This window comes from Pundamilia nyererei, unplaced genomic scaffold (assembly GCF_000239375.1).
Source record: "Pundamilia nyererei isolate P.nyererei 1_Seehausen unplaced genomic scaffold, PunNye1.0 scaffold00236, whole genome shotgun sequence".
In the NCBI taxonomy this organism is placed as follows: Eukaryota; Metazoa; Chordata; class Actinopteri; order Cichliformes; family Cichlidae; genus Pundamilia; species Pundamilia nyererei.
Genome location: NW_005187637.1, coordinates 302428 through 326188, shown reverse-complemented (window position 1 = coordinate 326188; position 23761 = coordinate 302428). Strand labels below are relative to the sequence as shown.

Sequence of the window (23761 nt, the reverse complement as noted above, 5' to 3'; positions counted from 1 at the left end):
CAAAATTCAATAAAGGCGTAATTTAACCGGGGGTTGTCAAAAAGAGTTGAGAGAGGGGGCTACTCTTCAATCAGATTCTCTAATCGGTTTAAAAATCTGATCTTGGATTTAATCAGGATCGTTTTAAATATTCTTCTTTTTACTTTGCTCCTCTTCTTTTTTGGAAAGTGTGACATAAACATAGTTAAATGCAGTGATCCAAAAATGTTAACCTGGGCAAAATAAAAGTAGAAGGCTTTAAAATGAGTTAACGCGTTGAGTTATTAATATCGTCCTTTAGGTAAACCCTAATCAGCCAAGGTGAATGAAGAAGAGAGGAGTGTGCAGGCTTGAAAGCGTGTGTGTGTGTGTGAGTGTTTCTGTTGAGATTCAGCCCTGGCGGGATTCTTCTGCAGGGCCCCATGGCTCCTATGAACACGCCCCAGATAGATGAAGCAGATAAATATCCAAGACCTGCGGGTAGTAGAGGAACTGTGAGACAGAGATAATCGCACTTGCTCACCCCAAGAGTTACCTGTGACACCCTCGCAATGACAAGAGGGCCCGGCGATAGGGGCCACGTAATGGGATTTTTGGATGATACCCTAGTCGGTGATTTATAAAAGTACCGAAACATCTGCTGCTCTTTTTTATGCTTTTCGTCACTTTGGACTTCCTCTGGAGTTACCTGAGTCGTGATCGACCGGAGCGTAAGGGAACCGAGTGATTAATCAGCTCCACGAATCGTTGCATGAAACTGAGAGCTGGGCCGAAATGAGTCGGAGAACACGACGCTGGATTTTAAGAGTTTTACTTTGCCTGGGAATTGTTTACTTGAAAATCGGGTGAGCAGCGTTCATTTGAGTTCTCATCAGTTGCCGTAAGTCAGTCACAACACAAAAGACTTTAAAAGTTGAGGACTGGCGGATTGTTAAATGCTGTCGGTCCTTCAGAAACCACTCCTGAGCCCCGTATTTCCTCAAAAGCAGGTAGAAGCACGCAGTTGAATAAATAAAGCCAGCGAGGAGCGTGGACTTACATGGCAGTTGCTCTTATAAGTGAATCACGCTTTCTTTATTATGCCTTAATGATCATAAAACGCATACATTCATAATAGTTCAAATGATATGAAACTGTAGGCTACTGTAGGTAAATTTCAGAAATACTCTTGCGGTGCACCTGAGCTCGCACATATGATAGAATCTGTTGTAAAGAAAAACAAACAATTATGTTGATTCCATCTCCTCTTGATTTGGAATTACATAGTAAAAGCATATTTAATCCACACGGACGTGTTAAATGCTTGGAGTATTACACCAATTTATAACACCAAACAGGAACTCGGGGTGCATCTGTTTTTAGACTGTTATGTAAAATAAAACTAAGCTAACAAAGCTAAGAAGCTGATGGCTGCTTTCTCAGTCATATCCATCTTCCGTTTACAGTGGTTTCTCATCGGTGGTGGCCCTAGGTGCGAGTATAATCTGTAACAAGATCCCCGGTTTGGCCCCAAGACAACGGATTATCTGCCAGAGTCGCCCCGATGCCATTATCGTCATCGGAGAGGGAGCCCAAATGGGCATCAACGAGTGTCAGTTTCAGTTCAAAAACGGGCGCTGGAACTGCTCTGCGCTTGGAGAAAGGACTGTCTTCGGAAAAGAGTTGAAAGTGGGTATGTTGCTGTCTGTTAACGTTTGCTTAGCCTTCTCTCTGAAACTTTAGTTTTCCTCCCAACAGCAAACACAGTGTATTAACCACCTTTGCGCATTGTGCGTAAAACAGCCTTTGCATTTGGCTCTTTTTATGATTTACCTCCAAAAATTGACATGCATCACATATGTGTGTGTGTGTTCACTGTCACCAGTCAAGCACCTGCACATCATAAATATGAAAAATCATCTGTTTTTCATTAATACATTGTTGGATTTATACTATCAGGAGTCATTCACATCTGGGTTAGTCTTGCGCCCCACGTTTCAATGAGTAGGGCTCTCCGAGGTATCTGAGTCCAGCATGGTAACAAAACTCTTGCCACTGTTGGCAGCTTTTCTTTTCAGCCCCTAGAGTCTCTAGAGGCACATTTCCACTGGTCTTTATCCTTCTAGTGATGGGTGGCTCTCACTGTAAGGATGTCGGTCTTACCACGGGTATAAGTTACAGTGAGGAATAGCCAAGAGGAAAGCAAGACATGAAAGTACTAAATAAGAGAAACAAATAAATCCAAATCGAGTTCCTGCAGCTGGAATAAAGTTTCCTGTAAAGAGGGATGAACTCCCTCCAGGGGATGCTCAATTATCTTTGAAGTTTTGTGGCTTGTTTGCTAAAATGGATTAAAGATTATTAGATAGTGGAAAGGAAAGTGTTTGCTCAAGACTAAAGGCATTTTATCTTATGATGCCTTTATGGCTACAGGTAGTGGAAGGCTTAGAACAACAGAGGTGGCTTTGTCAAACTTTTTACCTAGCATTAAAAAACATGAAATATGTTTTTGTTCCATCCCCAGCTAAAGATAATAAAATTTAAAAATCACAAATAGCCCTATGCACAATGGTTAGTAGCTTGGGCCAGCTGTTGGAGGCTGCTGCTTTGGAAAGAAAAGTTTATCTCTTCATGCTTCTAAAATGAAAACAATGCACTTGACAGTCTGTCCCCTTTTGAATGAGCGCTTTTAGCCAATCCAGAGTTTTGGTCTGTGTGTCCAAAAGAGGAGTTTAACTCTATTGCTTGGACAGCCGTACCAAATAGATTGGTTTCACTGATCAGATTTAGCTTAGAAGATGAATGGTTGTAAATGAAAACCATTGTTGATCCCTGGGCTGAGTGGAGCTGTGTAGCTTGCTATTGTTCTGGAAGCAACAATTGGAAATGAATGAGCAGGGTGACTGACACAATGTTGACGCAACGTGCACTAGATTTGAGACAGTTTAGACCTCGGCTATGTTTGCACTTGAACTTTGTAGTTGCACTAGTCTGAGATGAGGAACATACAAAGAGACTGCATAGTGAGAGGCTGAAGTGTGAGTAAACTGGCACTCCTAGTTCAACACGTACAGGTTTTTGATTTTTTTTCTTCTTTCTTTTAAAGATCTTCCTTCTGTCATTACAAGGTTATGAAGTATTCATACCATCTCTTGTGGTAAACCCATGCACTCAGAAGTGGAGGGGAAAAATTAACAACGGTGCACCGGGAACTGACTACCCCGACACACCTTTTTTTTTGGCTCTGAGCCCATCAAGTCTATAAAAACGTCCAAATAATTGATGCCTCAATATGACTTTTTTTTTTCAATGGCAAGGGCTCACATCCAAGTTGTTTATCAAAAACACGGCAGCTTTACGTAGTGAACTTGGTGGCTGGAGGAAGCATAAAGAAGGTATGATGTTTGTTATGAGCAAATAGTAACAAGAAGAGTTTATTTACACATAGATATGATGGATGATACACTTAGGGGTTTCCTGTTTGCATTATAATGAATCATAGATCTGAAACTAAAACATCATACTTGCTGATTTTGTTTGAGAATGCTAACATACATATTGGGAACATTTCAACATTGAATTGCTTTGTTTACATTACACTTGAGGTTTCAAATAAGACATTTAAAAGCGATATTAGACTGTCTCTCAGCTCGTTCGACTTGGGAGCTTTGCTTCAGGTTCTGTCTTTTGACTCCTGTCTGAGCCGTTTCAGATTAACCTTTAGTTATTTGTCGATATTTTCGCGTGTGTAAATGATTTGTCAGCTGGGCCTGGAACTAGATAACAGCAGAATGAAGATTCTGATGTGACTGCCTTATGAGTTTACACAGAATGTGACAGCTTCTAAGTGGATCAATAGCCCTTCCTTGCCGACAACTCTCTTATTCATACGGCTTTATTGACGGTACGGCCTGCAGACATTTTGGTTCACGGGCACGACAGTTTCCGGGTCAGGTTTCGAAACACTGTAGCCCTTGAGCGATATGTTAGTAAGACTGTAATGTAAGCACACATATTGTTAATAATTGACCTCTTTTTCCTATTTAAACAACCTCTTACATTCTGTGGTATTTCTTTTATAGTAAAGGAGAAACACTATAATCTTCCCCTCTTAATTAAATCTAAATGTATGCCTACATTTTATTATTACACATCATTATCATAGTATTCATCATCTTTTTTTCCCCGCTCCCCTAGGCAGTAGAGAGGCTGCATTCACCTATGCCATCATCGCAGCAGGGGTGGCCCATGCAATCACAGCCGCCTGTACACAGGGTAACCTGAGTGACTGTAGCTGTGACAAGGAGAAGCAGGGTTTCTACAGTAAAGACCAAGGATGGAAGTGGGGAGGCTGCTCAGCAGATATCAGCTACGGCTTAGGCTTCTCCAAAGTATTTATTGACGCACGGGAGGTCAAACAGAATGCAAGGACACTCATGAACCTCCATAATAACGAGGTGGGACGCAAGGTAGGTAATTAGCAAGAGGACTTTGAAAAAGTCCTGCTCCGATCTCCACGTCCTTTTTTCCATACTTAAATATAATGGTGAATTCATCTTAAGTAGTCTAAAGCTGGTAATGCTTTGATAGGAGTGAGTCAAAGCACTGAGCAGTGGGACCAAGCTTAAACAAGGAGTGGAATAAAAGATTGCTTTTAGCTGTCTAAGTGGCAGGGTTTGATTACAGCCCAGATCTCTGAACTGAAAACAGATTGACACGGTACAAAAAGGCATTAGCCCAGTCCCCCTCATGTTTTGCACCACTGGGACAGTATACAGTTACCTTTATGACAATCCCCACCCACAATTTCTCTGTTCGCACAAACACACATCAGGTGCAATGTGCATGCACATGCAGCTCGGGGCTGTTTACAGTTTAGCGATTGGGGCTGCTTGTCATTGGGTAATATTTGCTTCTATGGAGGCGTACTTTCTAATGCACAGGTTAAATTCACTGCTTACGTCAATTCTCAGAGTTTATTATATTTTTATTCACAATAAAATGCAAAAACAACCCCAAGCAAACAAATTAAGCAAAACATAAATGATCACAACATGAAAACATAATAGAAGCCAACAATATTATATTGAAAACTAGATTTTAGACAGTTTTTGTTAGAGTTAGTTTTAATTAGATGTTGATTTTAATCTTTTTTCTGTGCCTGTGTTTTTGTGTGGATGGTTGCATAACGCTGCAGAATGACAAAGAGACTCCAGTAGGTCTAGAAGTTGGAAACTGAGTGGAATAATGTGTCCAACAGCTAAGGCTTTGCCCAAGTTAACCCATATCCTCTCTCCCTCTCTGACTCTGCCAAAAGAGCCTGATTCCCACAACCGACACATTGAACACGGAGGCTGAAAAGCCTCCTAACACAATAGTACCAAGCAGATAATTTTCTGCACCCATTTCAGGGCGGTGAATTCAGATTGGCTTTTCTGGACAGCTAAACTGCCTCCCAACGAAAAGGACTACTCGTGGATTCAAACTTTGAGCCGTCTCACTTATTTCCTATTCTTTCTGCAAATAAATAGACTCTCTGTTTTCCTTTACTTATGCTAATCAAAAGCAGTGACACTGAGCAGGAGCAGCGTTCACAGCTCCCTGGTCGAAGACGTCCACACAATGGCTGTCACAAGTGTTGGTCACAGGACAAGTGATGGATTAGGGAGTGAAGCCAAGGTTTTTATGAAGTGGTTTGCTCAGGGAAAACTTGTTCTTTTTGGTCCTTGTTCACACGTCTGTATTTGGGTTTTTACTCCTTACAGTTTACTTGTCAAGAACACAGACAGGTAAATTTCTCACGAATGGCTTTAGGAGACCGTATCGCATACCAAACACCTAGCATTTCAGAAAAAAACGGAAACTGCAATTGACCTTGTTGCTAAAGAAAACTGTAGTTTAGTCAATGGCACTTCTTATTGTCATCAGTTGAGGCTTTAGCCGTAATCCCAGTCACTCGGCGCCTTGTTGAGTCACTCTTGACATTTGTGTGGTGTGTGTGGTAACTACACACACAGAGCCTGAAATCTGATACATTATTTTGGCTTCTGTGCATATGGTACCACACTGTTATGTGGTGGGGCTGTATTTAATCCCTAGCCGTACTGTATTTGTCAGTCACATTGTTTAATAAGCTGCACGTTTTTCGCTGAAGTTGAAGTATGGATTGAAACAGTTTTATGTAAGGATATGCAAGCATAGTTTCAATTTTAATTACACACAAATTCTGATTGATTTTAATATGACCAGTGAAGTCATCATTATAGTACAGGAACTGATTGTAAAATAGTCATCACTGGAGTGTGTTTACTACCTTACTAAGCTGCTTTTCTGTGTCTAGGTGCTGGAGAAGAACATGCGACTGGAATGCAAGTGTCATGGTGTCTCGGGCTCCTGCACAACCAAAACCTGCTGGACTACACTTCCCAAGTTCCGCGAGCTCGGCTACATTCTCAAGGAGAAATATGCCCACGCCGTACACGTGGAACCAGTCAAAGCCAGCCGCAACAAGCGCCCTAAATTCCTCAAGATCAAGAAGCCGTACTCTTACCGAAAGCCCACGGATACAGAGCTGGTGTACATAGACAAGTCTCCTAACTACTGTGAGGCGGACCCCGTCACGGGGAGCCTGGGGACACAGGGAAGGGTGTGTAACAAGACAATGATGCAACACATCAGCGGCTGCGACTTGATGTGCTGCGGTCGAGGATACAACACACACCAGTACTCCCGGGTCTGGCAGTGCAACTGCAAGTTCCTGTGGTGCTGCTATGTGAAATGCAACACATGCAGCGAGAGGACAGAGGTGTACACATGCAAATGAGAATATTTATTGGATGGTGTGTGTGTGAGTCTGTGCGTGCGTGTGTGAGATGTATGCATGTGAGCGGTCTTGTTTTTAGTGTTTTAACGGACAACCTTTACAAGAAAAAAAGAGGCTGCTTTTACAGTCTTTACACACATCATGAGGAACTACTGTACTGCATATACAGTAAGCTAAAAATGAGGCGCCATGATTCTTTTGCACAAAAGCTCTTCACCCCTCTTCTTGGACTGCTCGTTGGGATGTAGTGGCAAAACATTGTGACAACCACTGTTAAAGGGGAAAAAAATGTAGCCCGACATATGCGAGTGGGTGACCACAAAGGGAGTCTCTAAAATTAAATGTCAAGACTTTAAGCTACATGGACGTGTACCAACATGCTGACTGCTTGGACTTTGCCAATGCAGATAAATTATGGTGGACGTTATGCCAGGCAGCACACACTGCCGTCGTTCCAATGCCACCTGTGCACAGATGAAATTAAGCAGCAATTTGGAATATTTAACATACTTGTATTTAGAGAATGAAAAGTAATTAATATTAATTTATTCTATAAAGAACTACTGATTTTGTCCGATATGGACACAAAAAAACAAAAACTAAATGTCATGAGTTTATTAAAGAAATCCAACCTTGTTCATTGTTAAGACACTGGAATTGAATCTGTCTGGAATAATCCGTATTGCTGTAGACTAATGTTGTTCCAGATGAAAATGCTGTAGGCTGCTCAAATTGACCTTCTGACCTTCTCATGAGTTCGTCTTCCCTCTGTTTGCTGCTAGTCTAGAAACGTGAGGTAGAAGGCTGCACTTGTATGCTGTACTGACCGTCTTCAGCGGCACCTCCACCTCACTTCAAGCTGATTTAGCTTAACTGGAATCATTGATCAAAAACAAACAAACAAACAAACAAAAACCACAGGCACACTTTCCATGTTTGGTAAGCATTGGTTAATAGAGTATATTTTGTAAAAGCCTATTTTTATATGAATGTTTTATTTATACATTTTGCATATTCAAGGTCGCATTCTGACACCGACGTCTGTTTTTAAACCCCTGTGAAAAAAAGAAGCTGATATATGTAAGTTGGCCCCTGTTGTCGCTGCCATAGTTGTATATTGTAAGAGATAGAGACTGTTTATAAGTGTTCAAATGTCTGTGTTTACTGCATTTCATGACTACTACTGATGGAATACAGGAAAAGAATAACACTTACAAGACACGAGTTCCCTTATTTCTTGTTCACACATCGGTTTTTTATCGATTATGCCATAAAGAAATGTTCTGAAATAGCTTTATGTGGATAAAACACACTTGAACAGTTGTGATATGTCTCAGAATGAGTTAGCATGTCTTAGTGAATTTATCAGTAACTGTAAATTAAAGAAAAGGAAGCCTAGCTGTCATATTGTTGCCATAAAAAGTGATGCGGTGAAGCCGTTGAACATTTATGGCTCTAATTACTTTAATTGCTCATAAAAAAAAGAATCCCTTAACTGGTAGTGCTTTTACTTCATCCAGATAAACATAACAGTTTGACATAATTATCACAAAATAAATATGTTTGTTAATATCACGCAGTTACCATGGCGATAAATCCAGGATTAGCACAATGTGTGCGATGCTCAGCAGAAACAGAGATGTTCTTTGAGAGGGGAAAGTTATTCAGGCTCAATTGAGGGCCCATCTCGCACACTGGGAAGGAGCTGAATGTGCCTCAGAAGAAAAGTGTTTGTCCGCTAATGGTAGGGTACAGGGGTAATTGATGAGACTGCTTGGGCGGACTGTCACAGTGATGACTTGCTCAGTCGGGGGAGTGGGAGCTGTCAGGTGATAGATGACTCGCACATCTGCTTCATTCACTTCTGGGCCACCAGTTGCTACAACAACTCCAGCGCTGCAGAGAAAATGCAGGGTAGTCTCCAAGAGAGGCCGGCCAGCGTGTCAGGGAAATGTTAACGATGCAAAAGCCCACAGTCGTTCCAGATTCCACTCTTATTGGCCTGGAAGTGGAGTGAGGAGGTGGCCCCGAAGGTGTTGATGGAAAACCTGCTCCCAGTACCCTCCAAGGACTGACTGACAAAATTTTCAGCGGTGCTGTAAATTAGAGACTGTCCAAATGGGCATGTTCTCTGTGAAAAAACTTTTTTTTCTTTCCCCTACCTCCTTTGTGAAAAAAAAAAACAACGGAGACACATGAGAATTCAGGTTTAATTTACAGTAGATTAGCCATATCATGTGTCATTGCCAGTGATAATCTACCTAGAATAAAGGGAAAAGGGCGTGAAGGGATAATAACAGGGGCTTGTCTCTGTCTGACAAAGGCTTTCAGCTTTCATAATATTGATACAAAAGACTCACGCATAAGAAAAGGCAGCTGCTCAGAAGGCTCTGGTTAATACTAAACTAGGGGTTTTGTGTGCAAGACGCACATCCCACTATCTCAGGAACAAAACAGTTGCGTTTCCGAGACCTTTTTATACGCGTCCCCCATTTACTTTCACTTGGAGCGATCGAACATGAATGACAGGGGCAAAAATCCCAGCTGTGTGTGGATACTTTGAATGTGGCGCTCTAAAGTTACAAGGTGCCCTTTGGTTCTGCTAATGCGGATTTTGAAGATTTACACCGTGAAGCCTTTGATGCTATTATTTACATCAAAACACGCCTTTTTAAAAACAAACAGTGTAGTTTAGCTACTGTTCCAGGTAATCCACCTGCAGTGTTTTCCAGTCAGGTGCAAAACCCCACCACACAGAGGCCACAGTCACTTCAGACTCGTTGAGTCACAAGAACAAAATACCACCTTCTTTGATAAGTCAGACACCCTGCAGGATCACTGAATTGCTAATTATACTCTTAGCCGTGTTTCTCCATAAACAGGACCGGGCCCATGCCAAGATATTCAGAGGTGTAATATCCATGTTGCTCTGAAGTGGGGTAGTGTTACCCTTTGGAGTTTTGTTTATAAACACGCACACATAGACACACAAACACACACGCTCACCCATCACCTGCGGGAGCTGGAAATTGGTGGTAGCTGCAGATTTATGGTTAGTAGTCTGGCTCACTCCCTTTGTTATTGCTGGCGGTCTGCCACAGCTTCCCTATCTGCTCCCATGACCCGATAGATCAGGGCAGCACGGCACTGAGCTCCAGCCAGCAATTAGCGTCAAAGCCAGCAACGAGCCTTTAAAATATATCTAAGCAAGACCCATCCTGCTCTATGTTTTATCATTAGATCAAGCTTGACTACAGCAGTGATCAGATTTATGGCTAAAATTTAAATCTGTTTGATGATGCAGAAATGTGTTGAAACTGGCGCTTGAATTGAGGATTTTGCTCCAATTCGCATAATGAACCCAAACCCACAGCTTACAAAGTGATTAGATTGTCTGTATGTCTTCGTGTCTGTAGCAGGTTACGCACTAAACAAAGAAGATGCATGACTAGTGAAAATATACCACCAATGAACAAGGAAATTATTCAATTTCACAGATAAAGAGCGGTTCAATCAAGGCTTTCATTAACTCGCGGCTCAGAGAGTCAATTCTGTTTCAACAGTTTCCAACATTTCACTCAAACAAGTGGACGGCACTAAAGACAATAATTTGAAGGTGGAGGAGGAGGAGGTGGGGAAAGAAAATGCGCTTCCCAGTTTTTCTCTCCCCTCTGCTCTCTCTGACCATAAATCTTCTGACACATGATTATGTCAGTCATACTTTTGTTTTTCCTCTGGTTGAGACATGCACAAGCACCTGAGCGCTGCACACTAAATTGCAGAGCACAAGGTTGTCTTTATGTGATTCCAGAGATACTGCATGGTTGCCGAGCTCACTCGTGCACTCTCTTAACTCTGTTTGAGACTCTGAGATGGAAGCTCGAGATAGCCGACAATCCACTCCCCACAAGAGAGATCCTGGCCCTCGCAGGGTCTATCTGACTTCCCATGGTCTATCTGATTGTACAAGTAAACACAGTGTTCAAATAGCTTCAGGGTATTGTCGGTGGCATTAAGGTAAGAATACAGGCTGGTTAAGCTCTCCTGGGGGATTTTGAGACACCCATTTACAATGATATGAATGAACATACCAGCCCGCTTAACCTGCCCTTCAAAGCTTTTGAAATATTTAATCATGGAACAGAAGTGCATCTGAGACGCGGGGTAATAAGAATTTTGAGGGAGTATGTCAAAAGCTGTCTTTGAAGGTGTGTAATGGTGTGTCTCCAAATGATCTGAGAACCCCATATGATACTTTTCCCCTGGTTTTGGAGTGGTTTGGAACAGGGCTATAGAGGACCCTCATGCCTGCCCCCCCCAACAGAAGACGTCACCTGAGCTGAGCTTACAGTAATCCTCCCACGTCTCAAGCATCCTGACCTGGGTTGTTTTGAACAAAAACACCAAACTCACTACAACCCCGTAAGACTCAGAGACGCTTAGGAAATATCACGGATCATCATCCAGCGTCATGACAGTCAGCCGGTCTGGTAGCACCTGACAGCCTTTCTTTGCCCTTCCAAAGAGAAGACGCTATCTCCTCACTTTGACTGAATTCTCTCTTCTTGGTTTCACAGTGCAGCTCACCTGTAGTCACATCTGAGGAAACATTTTTCCTTAAAAGTGCTCGCCTCGCCTTTTAAATCAATTTGTAACGGAGCGAGGCAATCATTTAATTAGATCCTGACATTTCAATTCAAAATTTCTGTCACAAGAAAAGAAAGGTGTGCAAACAAGCTGCTGGGACGTAAACATCCTGCGTGTACTTTAGCAATGGTGTCATAGCTTCCAAGCTCCTCTCTCTTTGCTGAGTTCAGAGAGAGTTGCAATGAATTCTCTCCTCTAGCATATTGCAACCTGTCCAGACACGCTCCTAAATGTATCATTGCAGAAAGCCATGAAACAATTTGAGCTGATGCTGCCAGTTTAAATAACTAAACCGTGTGGTCAGAGCTATTATATCATTAATCTTCTCCCTCTCTCCACTCATGCTTTGCCAAGAAATGGAAACTCCCTCACCTTCAACCCAAAAGAGGTAAAGAGATACCTGAAAGTACTTCTTTTGATATGTATCCCTCAATGCTGGTGACAAAAGTGTTTTGAAGTCAGTGCCACAGACCCTTTCAATCATGTTATCTTTATTTCATTACCCGCCGCTGGATTGACATGCATGCTCCAGAGAAGTCTTTGAAAGGTATTTTTCAACATTGCTCCAACCTTTCGAGTCCCACCTCTGTGTCTACGGGACCCTAGCTGGCCATAGCATGTGGTTAACTGTGCACACAGTGCCATGAACTGTAATAACCACTTGTATGAGAGTTTTATGTCTGTGTGGCTCCCTGTAAATAATAGCCAGTGTTGGCTGTAAACAAGGTAAAGGCCTGATGTCTGACAGGTGGTATCTCAGGTCAGTTTGTTCATTCATCACATTTTCCATTACAATGCCGGGACATTCATGATTACAGTCCAAATCCAAAATTTTAATTGAAAAACGGGGGTAATGTGAACCAAATGACCCCAGAGTTGTGGAGGTTTCTCAGTGACAGTGGTGGATGATCCTACAGTTCAGCGCAGGGTTAGAGGTTTGTCTGCAGGGCAGGGATGGATGCTCCGAGGTCAGCTTCAGTGATGGTAATGAGATAAAGAATAGAACAAAAGGGACAGGGGATAAAGAGAGCAACGAAGGGGAGCGAATCTCACTTTCACCCTCCTTTAATGACTTTAAAGAGGCTTTATACCTGCAGTGCATTGATTTATGGTTATTGTAATGTTATATTAGGTCTTGTTGTTGTTGCAGTACTGAGGTCAAGCAGTACAAATGGCATTTCTTGGATGCTTCATTCATTAGCGAGTGTCTCCTCCTGGCCTAGTTAAATCCCGAATGAAAGCCTGATGGACAGTGAGTCATGATACTGTGCTAGACAATGACACCCTGAAGGGTTCTTGGCAGGAAGTCTTTAGACTTTTTGCTCTTTTGCAGGCAAAGAAACGACCTTGTCATGCACTGACATTGATATTAGTAGGACATGCAGAGATAGAACTGCTCTGTGTAGAGTCTCCTCCTTTTTTTAAAATCTCCTACAGTTGCCACAAGGGGAAGAATAAAAGCAGGATCTGGACTATGATCTGATGTCACTTGTGACTCCTGAAGAGGGAACAAAAGCATTGTCAGCTGGCACAGATGCCGCAGCGATCAGTTCCATCATAAATCACTGCTTTTCAAAAGGCTAGGTGTCTGGTGACAAAGTGAGACGTCTGAACAAAGTGGTGGAAGTAGTCCTTCATGGTGCTTGAGATGATGTTTTCTCTCCAGATCCAGAGCAGACTCTGAGAATCAGGATGCGTTTGGAAAAATGTTGTTATTTAAAAATGATGTGAAATGCAGGCTGATCTTAGGAGGTGCTGAAAAAGAAAAGTGCACAAGTTTTCTTTGATCATTTTGAAAATTCAAGATGAGAGTCAACAGAAAAAATGTTAATTGGTGTCATATGATGTTTACATGTACAACAACAACCTATTATACAGGGTCAAAATTACTTTATTTATAATATTTGTACCTTATTATTATTATTTAAAATTTCTTGCTTTTTAAACTGAAGAGTTAAAACTGCCATGAAGTAATGGCTAAATGCCAAAATGGACCACAATAACAGATTTTATTAGGCACTTGGGGGCAGCAAAAACAAGCAGTAAACACTGACAACACCACTTTTTTAGATGGCAAACTAACTAGCAGCTGCTTTAAAGCCCCTCCCATATTATGGACCTTATTGGAGCAGTAAGCTGATGAATTTAAATGTAATAGTCACCAGACATTTATTTATTTTTTATTTATTCATTTTGCTTCAACAGTCTAATTTAGTGATATAAAGCTATTCTATGCAGTACGACACAAAACCTTAAGGCTCTATTTTGTAAAACTAAAACAATGATCTGAAAAAGAGATTCACAGGGATGTCATAGAGCAAAGAAATCAGGTACAACCTGCATAGATCGCCAGTCTACTGCAGGATCACAATTAAGGACAGACAACTATTCACCGGTTCAGCAATCACCATTAAAAAGCATGTCTTTGGACTGTGAGAGAACACGTGCAGGCCTAAAAAGAGAACATGCAAACTCCAGAGAGAAAGGCCTAGGACCTTAAACCCAGGACCAGTGCTGCTAACCACAGCAAAACTGTCCCACTGATAACATTAAAGTGATTATAAAAGGATATCACTGTAATGCAGTGGTTCTGAGTTCAGACCTGCTGGTTGGCCAGGATCTTTCTGTGTGGAATTTGTATATTCCCTCCGTGCCTGCTCCAGCCTGCATGTTGGTTAGATGCTTAATTAATGTGAGAGTTGTGTTTGTCTGTGTTTCTGTGTTGGCCCAGTGATTGGCTGGCAACCTATCTAGTGTGTACTCCACCTGTTGCTCAGTGGCATCTGCAATAGAGTCCTCACTGGTGGCATGGGCTACATAGGATAATATGATGTCAACCCACTGTGCTGCAGCAGTAAAGCTGAATGCTGCTAGTTGTAAATTTATCATCAGCCACTGGGACAGTGAGGTCCAGACAGGTCCGAACAGCAAATAAAATGTTTCTCAGTTGTGCTGCGAAGCATAAAAACTATTAAAGGCAATGTACAGACAACCCGGGGGAACAAACAAGCTAAAACAGCTACACGTAAGGCAGAGAAGAGCAGCTCTTGATGGAGTTATACATAAAAATTGCAGAAGCTATTTTGATAGTCTTAACGTTAGAGGATAATATGTCTCATATCATATATCCGAACAAGATGTTCTAAGTTGTAATGTATGTAATAAAAGCACTTTTTTGTCTATTTAAGTTATTAAATTACCATTATTTAAGTAAGAGGAGATGTTTTTTATGAGCTCCACGGTCAGGACATGTTCTTTGACCCAGTAGATGAAACCAACCTAATCTCATCAAGTTAGATTCCATTTTCCCAAGAAGAAATAAAAAGTAAAAGATAAGGATGTGTCAAGTTTGTCAGTGCACAAATGACAGGTTTATCTTCAAGAGAGGCAGACAAACATTACCTCAGAGCTGCCTCTTCCAGTGCTGCTGCAGACTTGCTGCACACCCGCAAAGACAGCGTCAGTTCACCGAGTCTGTTCTGATCTGTCCCGGGGGGAAATTCCTTTCTAGTACTGTCCCCCTCTGAAGCAGACTGTAGTTGTCACTCTTAGGTCATATGGATGATATATTTGTGTGCTTCAATGATGGAAAAATACCACTATTGTGAACTCATGCATGAACAGTAAGTCTGAAAGACATGCAGGATTTAGATGGGGACTAGACAAGGTGTTTTAGATATAGAAAACAAAGTGCTTAGGTTAAACTGCTTGCTGGATTATTAGTTAATTCCTGGATCAACTGTTTAGCTTCAAGGCTCTATACAGGAGAAGCGTTTGGGAAGGTGAGTGATATTTGAGGTCAACGTATTTCAACCACCAAAAGAAGTGGCAACAAACATGAACCGGTGACTGAAAGTGAAATAAACCTTTGCTAAAGATTGCAGGTTAGATGTATGTGCAGTGTAAGAAAAGACTACGTCCCTCTTTTCACAAGCTGCCTCAAAGCCAGTCATGCAGGTTTTCTGTAATTAGATGAAAAATGGCTTTGGTCCCTCAGGGGTTTTGGCCACATTTGAGAGACAGAAGAGGTGTCTTTGCGTGCTTTTGTGTGTGTGTGTGTGTGTGTGTGTGTGTGTGTGTGTGTGTGTGTGTGTGTGTGTGTGTGTGTGTGAAACGCTGGAGAAACGCTGATGTACAGAAGAAGCACTGACGGTTAGTACGAGCATATAGAGGCAGGTGGCAAATGAAAAGAAAACAGAACATAAAGTATCTCAGTGCTGTCCTGCTCCGCCATGTTCGATTCTTCCACAGCACACTTCCTTATTTGATGTTTTGATATGTTTTGATTTGGTGTTACAGAGCACCATCATCATCATCATCTCCTGTAGGTGTTCTCTACTCACCCAACCCCTCAGTGACCCGTGGTGATCTATGGATGGAGTCTCGTGTGGTCTGTCTGTATTTGAACCAAAATCGTCAGCATGGATGCCAGTATAGCTCACTGGGTTGAGCATATGACCTACTGCAGACGCCTGGGTTTCAGCACACTTTCAGCACACGTGTTTCCTGCACATCACTCCCCCTGATTTCTGTCTCTTTAACATCAGCTCCACAGTCCTTTCAATCAAAGTCCTTCCAGTTAAATGAATCTGAAAAAGAAGTCTAAAGCACTGTACAGGTCTCACGAGGCTTTAACCTGACCTAGATTTAAACGCGTCTGCCAGCATTTCTTTGATATAAAATACATGACAGACAATAAACTTTGTAAATCAACATCAATCAAATCTACATGTCATCACCATGGAGCAGTGACACTGTTACAGTCTGTTTAAGACTGTGTAGAACTCCAAACGCCACTGGCATCGAGCATCCCCGGTTTATTCTCCAAGACTACAGCGATTTGTGTTAAATTGTGTGAGATTCCTGCCTAAATCCTGGTGATCAATCAAAACATTTCCAAAACAAGCCTTGGGTAACAAATGCAGGAAAAACCCTGCGGAGGAGGAGCTGAAGATGGCTTAGTTGAGTGTAAACCCCCCCCCCATCCTGGGTGAGTTTATGATTAATCTAAGTTGTATCAACAGAATCAATATTTTTGCTCTGCACAAGAAACAAGCTTTGAAACTCACAATATCTGCTAACTAGGCTAATCTTCAGCCCGAGCAGATGTTGTCTGCGGTTTGATAGATTTGGGTGAGAGTAGAAACTGTCTGGAGCTCTGAAGCCTGCCAGATGCTTCTGTATCAACACCTCTTTTATCACCTGATGAGAGTCATCCTGCCAACTATGACAGTAATTCCATTTAAGAGGGCCACACTGACAGCAATATCATCCCATCATGGATGAGTGGCATTGACTGAGTGCACATATTTACATTTGACACGTGTTTTCTGAGAGTAGTCCTGGTTAGCGAGCGCTGTCGGCCAATGTTTGGGCTTCCTGAATTTATGCATTCAAGAAAAAAAAAAGAAAAAAAAAGATGAGCACATTCTGTCAGAGTTCTGTGCCAACCTGCATAACTATTTGCACATGGAAACCGTGTTTCATGTGTAGGAGAACACCACTAAATGGGCTGCCTTGATGTAAGGTCAATCCTCCTACATTAACACCCAGGAACACAGCGATTAAACATCAAACTCCTGATTCCTACTACTGGTAGGAGAAGAAAATACCCAGTCAACACCACCACCTGATAACTTTCAGCCTTAGGTAAACAGACTGTCTAATGGTAAGAAGAACTAGTGTTGTTTTACACTTGTCAGATTATACAAACACATATGACGTGTGTCTCGCGCTATAATCAACTAATCAAGTGGCCACAGTGAACTATACAGCAATGTGCTTTAAATAGCCTCGGTGGCTTAGGTATGTCGACATGTGTTGAGTTTTATGGGAAGACCGGCACACTAGGATTTGGCAGCTACTTATACTCACAGGTTCTAATTAAGACGTGATAAATGCTTTTGTATATTTATCACTGTTCAGCTGTGTCTCACTCACAAAAACAGCAGCGTTATACAGAAAGGCTTTTCTTTCCTTTGCTTTTTTTTTTTTTTTTTTTTTACATACCTGTGTTTGATGTGCAAGTCAAAACGGCACCTCACGTTAACCGATTCCTGCCTGTTCTTGTGTGCTGGAACATCTTGATGCATCAAATTTAATCCTAATGTAGATTAAGGACATGAATAAACAGTGCAGGCAAGAGCGTCAAACAGATTAAGAGTTTTAAAAGAGCATTACAACAAATTATACTGCTTTGATGTCTTTGCAGAGTCAAAATGAAAAGTCCTATGGTTTGTCCAAAGCGCAGTGCTGTTTTGCATTGCCGTGCTAAATGTATTCTTATTCATGATCGTGGATCCACAATAACCGGGAACCATCAGTTTAAACCAGGTAAGGTGATATTTTTCTAATTTGCAATCAATCTTTAATGGCATCAGATACAGTTATACTATTTTTGGCTCCTGGTTGTCTTCACTGACTGACATTATTTTAGGGAATGCTAAAAACAAATCCCTCTTCACATTTTCTTTTCACTGCAACATGCCACAGCAGAGTCCACAACTGTATGACGATTGCACCTTGAAGAGGAAAAATGCCTTTTGAAATAACAAACACTTGAAGCCAGCTCATTACTTGGGTGACATTGTTTCTTCCAAGGCAAGCCTCAACATCATTATACAACTCTCCTATTGCTCACCAAAAGAAAATTTATTATCCTTGCTCAAATCTACTTAGGACAATATGCATTCCATAGTTGGTTGGCTATGAGAGCCAAGCAGTTTGAGATGAATGCCTTGCACCAGCTGAGGAGATGTCAGGTTTGAAGCCACGCCTCCAGTGATTTTGACCACAAATAGATAAATGTGGGGTAATTAGTGCAGGCATTCAAGAACATGACAGTTATTCCAGAGAATCTGCTGAGGTGCGCTAGCAGCCCTGGGACTCTGCAGCTAGTAGGCGCAGCAGTGCTTTGAGCTAAATTCTAATGTCAGACTCCCAGGGCCTGATTTAGCAACTTATTGCACCAGTGCAAACTGGGTTTTAGTGTTAAAAAAAATGTTGGTATTTACAAAGAGAGCACAGTGACAAGAGTATGTGTAAGTGGAGCTTGCAGGTTTTTGGGACTGACCTTGTTGCATACATATTTCTAGCACGTTCTCCTTCAAGTCATAAATTATAAGGAGGGAATACTTATATCAAGCACACAAACTGATTTACTAATGTTTGCATCATGAAATTTACTGCTAATTGCTCTGACATTTAACACTGAACATTAAACTCACCCTGTTTACTCACAATGTGGGCTGCCACTCTATTGAATCATTAGTTATTATTAATCTCAGGCTTTCTTCCACAGTGTGTCTTTGTCCTGTCTTCCCCCCATCACCCCAACCGGTCCTGAGACTGGTTCTGCTGGAGTTTTTCACTCCAATTGTAACCAAAGTGCTTACTCAAAGGGGGTTCATATGATTGTTGGGGTTGTCTCTGTTTTCTTTGCATTATTGTAGAGTCTTTACTTCACAAAATAAAATGCCTTGAGGCAGCTGTTGTTGTGACTGAATTAAAGTGAACTGAACAAAAAAGGATGTCTTATTTTTTGCACTTGATATTGAAATGAACTGACGGCGCCTGTGTTTAAAGAACAAGACAGCTTTTGTGAACCATCTGTAAAACTAACCCCACCTGTGAGGCCCGCACATCAGAATATTGTATTACATGCTGGTCTCCATTTTTTTGGCTTAATTTTGCTTTCTTTTATAATGTTGAAATGATCAAATAGACAATTAAATAATATCTATAGAGAGACAATTATATAATGCAATGTGATATATTGTCTTTAATTCTTAGATACTGTTGTTTCTGAATCAATCTTCACAAGTGCTAATCCATTTTTTAGCTTCTGCTTGTCCAAAGCTGGGTAAGGGTTTGGGTGAAATTCTGTCACTTGTTCACGGTTCTCAGAGCAAAGAAAAGAACTAATGAAGGGAGGTAACTGACAAAAATATTTGTCAGTTACCTAGATTTTTGTCACGACCTAAAAGTACTCATTAGGATCTTCTTCTTCTTTTGGCTCCCCACTTTAGGGGTCACCACAGTGGATCATTTTCATCCACTCTTATGAAAATGATCCTGTCACATCACTCTTCTGCACATCTTCCTTCACTACATTAATGAACCTTGTCAGAGGTCTTTTTCTTTTCCTTGAGCCTGGCAGCTTTATCTTCAACATCCTTTCTCTGCACTTATCAAATCAGCCAAGCTTTTCCCTTTACAAATCATACTACTTACATTTAGAGTTATTACATTCACCTCTACACTCCTAACTTTGTCTTCAGCCAACAGCAGCACAGTTTCCACCCAATCCCTGACAGATCAAGTACACAAATATCTCTCTTTATGATCTCGATGTTTAATTTAATGATGGTTTTGCCTCAGATGCCATTTCTGATGCAGCCTTCCTCATTTACCTGGGCTTTGCATAGGAAGAGAATATTTGTTTTTTTATTGACAATCTGTTTTACTTCACCCGATGGGCTCAGTTTGGCTCATATATACACAAGGGTATGGCATTAGTGACACTTGACTGTCACTTTCAACATTTCCTCTTTTGAATGTAAAGGGGCATTCTTACCCCCACCACAGTCTAAATCTATTCCAGTAGTTTTTAGTGCCCAAACCTAACCAGGAAGTGAAAGCAAAAGTAAGAAAAGAGCAAGAATAGGAACTGTAATTGGTCTTTTTTTTTAAGCCAAAAAGACATTTGATTTAGTCTATCACCACCTTAACAACATCCTAACACAGACTTTTTAAGAAGTATGCAATTTTCCCTCCAGCAGTAAAATCAGAATTTAGTGGAAATTATGTCAGAATTTTATTTGGATAAACAAAGGTTTATTAATATTCATTAGATATAGTTTAAATGGATTCAGTGCATGGTGGCTGTCTTAAAATAATTACCTTTTTAAGGTGAATCCAATTGTAAAAACAACCCACTCCCATATGGACTTAAAAGGATATATTGTTCAGTATCTGCAGCATTCAGCAGTGCAAATTTTAACCAACATCTTTAATTTTATTTGATAGGTATTAATTAAAGTTCTTGACAGATTCACAAACTAATTGTTTTCATCGTGGTAAGAGAGAAAATAGGGTGTCAGCAAACTCATTAGTACTCATTCTCTCGTGACCAGCTATTGTTTTGGATTTCCCGGCAATCAGTCCTGTAGCTGATCAAAATATGTGAGTCAGCACAGAAGCGGTAGGATGATTAAGAAACCAGCATTACCCCTAAAGCAGAATCCATTTTTTAAATTTTGGAAACATCGAAAGTGTTGCCTTCATGTCACTGACGTGCTGATGTTGCCATTTCTGCTTTGAAGTCTGTGTAATTTGCATATTAATTCAATTACTTTCAGAAACATGTTGGGTGGGGAAAGAACACAACTGGGAGTAGACTGGCTGTGGACACTTGCCTCAGGAGCTCTAGGCTTCAAATGTGCACAGAAGTAGAGAAGAAAGAAACACAGTTGCCTTGGCTTACACATGCGTATTCCATGTTAACTTCATTTGCTGACTTGGACATTTTTAATATGACTTTAGTGTAAAATGCACCAAATCCAGTTCCTTCAAACCAAAAAGATTTGAATTCTCATCATGCATTTTTCAGTTCATTTTGAGTCATCAGCTCTTGTGGGAACAAGTCTGAAGATAACCCATTCAGGAAGCCCATATTAGAGTCAATGAGGCAGATGAGAACAAAAACACAGAAAACATAGCCCTGCAGGTAAAAATACTCATGGAAAGAGGAAGCTTGAAAGTGGCTGAATAACTTCTTTGCAAAAGAGGCAAAAGAACTTGTAGCTAAATGTTTGCAGAAAAAAGCAGAAAAGGGAACATAAGGATCATTTACATTTTTATATTATATCAGGTGGGCACACAGCTCAACCGTCAGCTTTCAATGATGATAGAGATACATTATGTCATTCAGTAAAAACAGAACTTCCTGTGTCAGGAGTGATATATTTGTTTGGGGTGGAATAATCTTTTTCCCATCATGAATGAAATGAAAAGAGAGGATTACAGTATCATAAATTCCTAATCAAAATATTTTCTGGTCTTGAAACTGCAAAGCTTCACTACAACTGACAGGCAGCAGATAGTCACAGTTGCACATTTAAATTTGGATTCTCTGGAACCTTTTGGGGCCACCCAGATCTGTGCATTTCAACAAACAAATCTCATCAAGGTAGATAAGCACCTAGCCAAAGTAAATAAGACGGCGTCATCAGTCTTTTTCCTTTGCTCTTTTTTTTTCTTTTCAGATGCAAAACATCTCACGGAAATGAGGTAAAACTCAGTCACGGGCTCAGAAAACCTTTTACGCGTACTGAGCCAACGACTAATTCTGTACAGAGGGAGCTATTTGGTCATTATTGCATCAGTCATAATAGCAGTGGTGGAACCACTGCAATCGTAAGTTTTATAGCTGAAGTCAAGTTTGAATCATTACTTACACTGTGTTGCCGCTATTAGTGACATAGGCCAGCTCAATGTAAGTAATGACCTTCAGTATACTTTTTTTCCTATGTGGCAAATTTCTGTAACCAAAACAGTTAAAGTTTTTAAGTCACTGATTCTTACTATTTGGTTATGCAGGCTTGGCTTCCATGCGGAAGTTGCACATATAATTAATTTGTTTTATGCAACCACCAACTCATTTAAATAATCTTGAATGGTTTGTCTTTTTTCTATTTCTATATCTACATTGATATATTTATATTTATATTGATATAAGGTGGTTGCTCCATCTATCGATCCATCCATGCATTCATTCTCTTCCGCTTATCCTCATCAGGGTCGTGGCTGGATCCTATCCCAGCTACCATGCCACAGCGGGGTACACCCTGGACAGGTTGCCAGCCTGATGGAGGGCTCACACAGAGAGACAGACAACCATATGCTCTCATATTCACACCTATGGGCAGTTTTGAATCACCAATTAACCTAGCCCCACTAACTGCATGGTAGCTGCAGAGAACCCATGCAAACAGGGGGATGACACGGAAACTCCACACAAAAAAGGCCCCAGACAGATGGTGGAGTCAAACTCAGGACCTTTAAAGTCGCAGATACTGGACACCCATCCTGACACAACCCTGAAGGAGATTTGTTTCCATTTGGAATCAAACCAGCAACCTTTCCCTTGTCAAGTGAATATGTTAACCACTACAGAAGTACAACTGCAACGAAAAAAGGCTTCCCAAAAAAGTCCTGTAGTATTTACATAATGTAATTTTAGTTTAGTGAGTAGCCTCCTAATTAACCACTGGCTGTGTAGGTTGGCCGGAGGGGCTGACCAGACATTATCTTTGTCCACCCCTCGCCTACACCCTTGTAAACAAGTGTAAACAACTTGTTTACAAGAAAAAAAACCTTACAAATTACTGTGTTTTATCTATGAATAGAAAACACTAAAATCTACAAGTGATGCAGAAAGTTGCAGCATGTCCCAGACCATTTGTTTCTTCTAATATCATTTTATCTAATCTCATCTAATGCACATATATCAGCTACATAAAAAGAGAGAAGTTCTAGATGTAACCTTATAACCTGCAGAAGCAGTTACTCTGGTATCCTGCAGGGGGTCCTAAACAGTAAGTCAGCTTCTCCAGGTCTAAACTGCTGCTGCTTCTGCTGCAGTCATTGTTCTTCCTAAGGTGACCCTGGTTTGATCAAAACTGAAGGTCCATAACTGCACATCTGAAACGTGATAGTACCGGCTATCTTATTCTAGTATCTACTGTTACCCAATGCAACTGGACAAACACTCCAGTACATTTCATCACTTGAAGATGTGAAGTGATTGCCAAGTACTTTGCAGCCTCTCTGACCAGCACTAATACTGAGCTTTGTCAACAACCTTTAATGCAGTGCACCTACTCATTATAAAATTCAATAATGCAACTTAATCATGCCAAATAATTTAACATGAGTATGTTTTTAATAAAACAGTGTGCATTTGCACAACCCAATAACATGTCCATTTGAGTCTGAGTACAATCAGCTGTTTGACTCTGAGTAGATATGCATCTATAGACTCTGGCTACAGTGGAGGGCTTCATTTCCAGTGAATTGTTGGCTCAGAGCTGCCCTCTGTGTGCATACCTGCGTTTCTACATGAGTCTCTGCTTGTGTGTGTCGTTCCTTTGTGTTTTTGTTGCTTGCAACTTGCCTGCACCAGAACGTTCGGATCACAGAGCTTGAAATATGTACATTCGGTGCCAGGATCCTTTGTATTACGGCACATTGCGCTGTTATATGCAAACGTGTCTTGCAAATAGATGCATTTGCTGCAAACGGAAATCAGCTTTTCCCTCTCTGCGATCTATG

General features: G+C 41.0%; 1 protein-coding gene across 1 annotated transcript; it reads left to right on the top strand.

The window, feature by feature from the left end:
* The first annotated feature begins 486 nt into the window (after positions 1–486).
* On the top strand, positions 487–7981 carry wnt7ab (wingless-type MMTV integration site family, member 7Ab). The gene is made up of 4 exons (XM_005749057.1): positions 487–824; positions 1425–1651; positions 4156–4427; positions 6299–7981. The coding sequence occupies exons 1-4, from the start codon at positions 754–756 to the stop codon at positions 6779–6781; spliced, it is 1053 nt and encodes a 350-aa protein (XP_005749114.1). The 5' UTR covers positions 487–753; the 3' UTR covers positions 6782–7981.
* The last annotated feature ends 15780 nt before the right edge of the window (positions 7982–23761 follow it).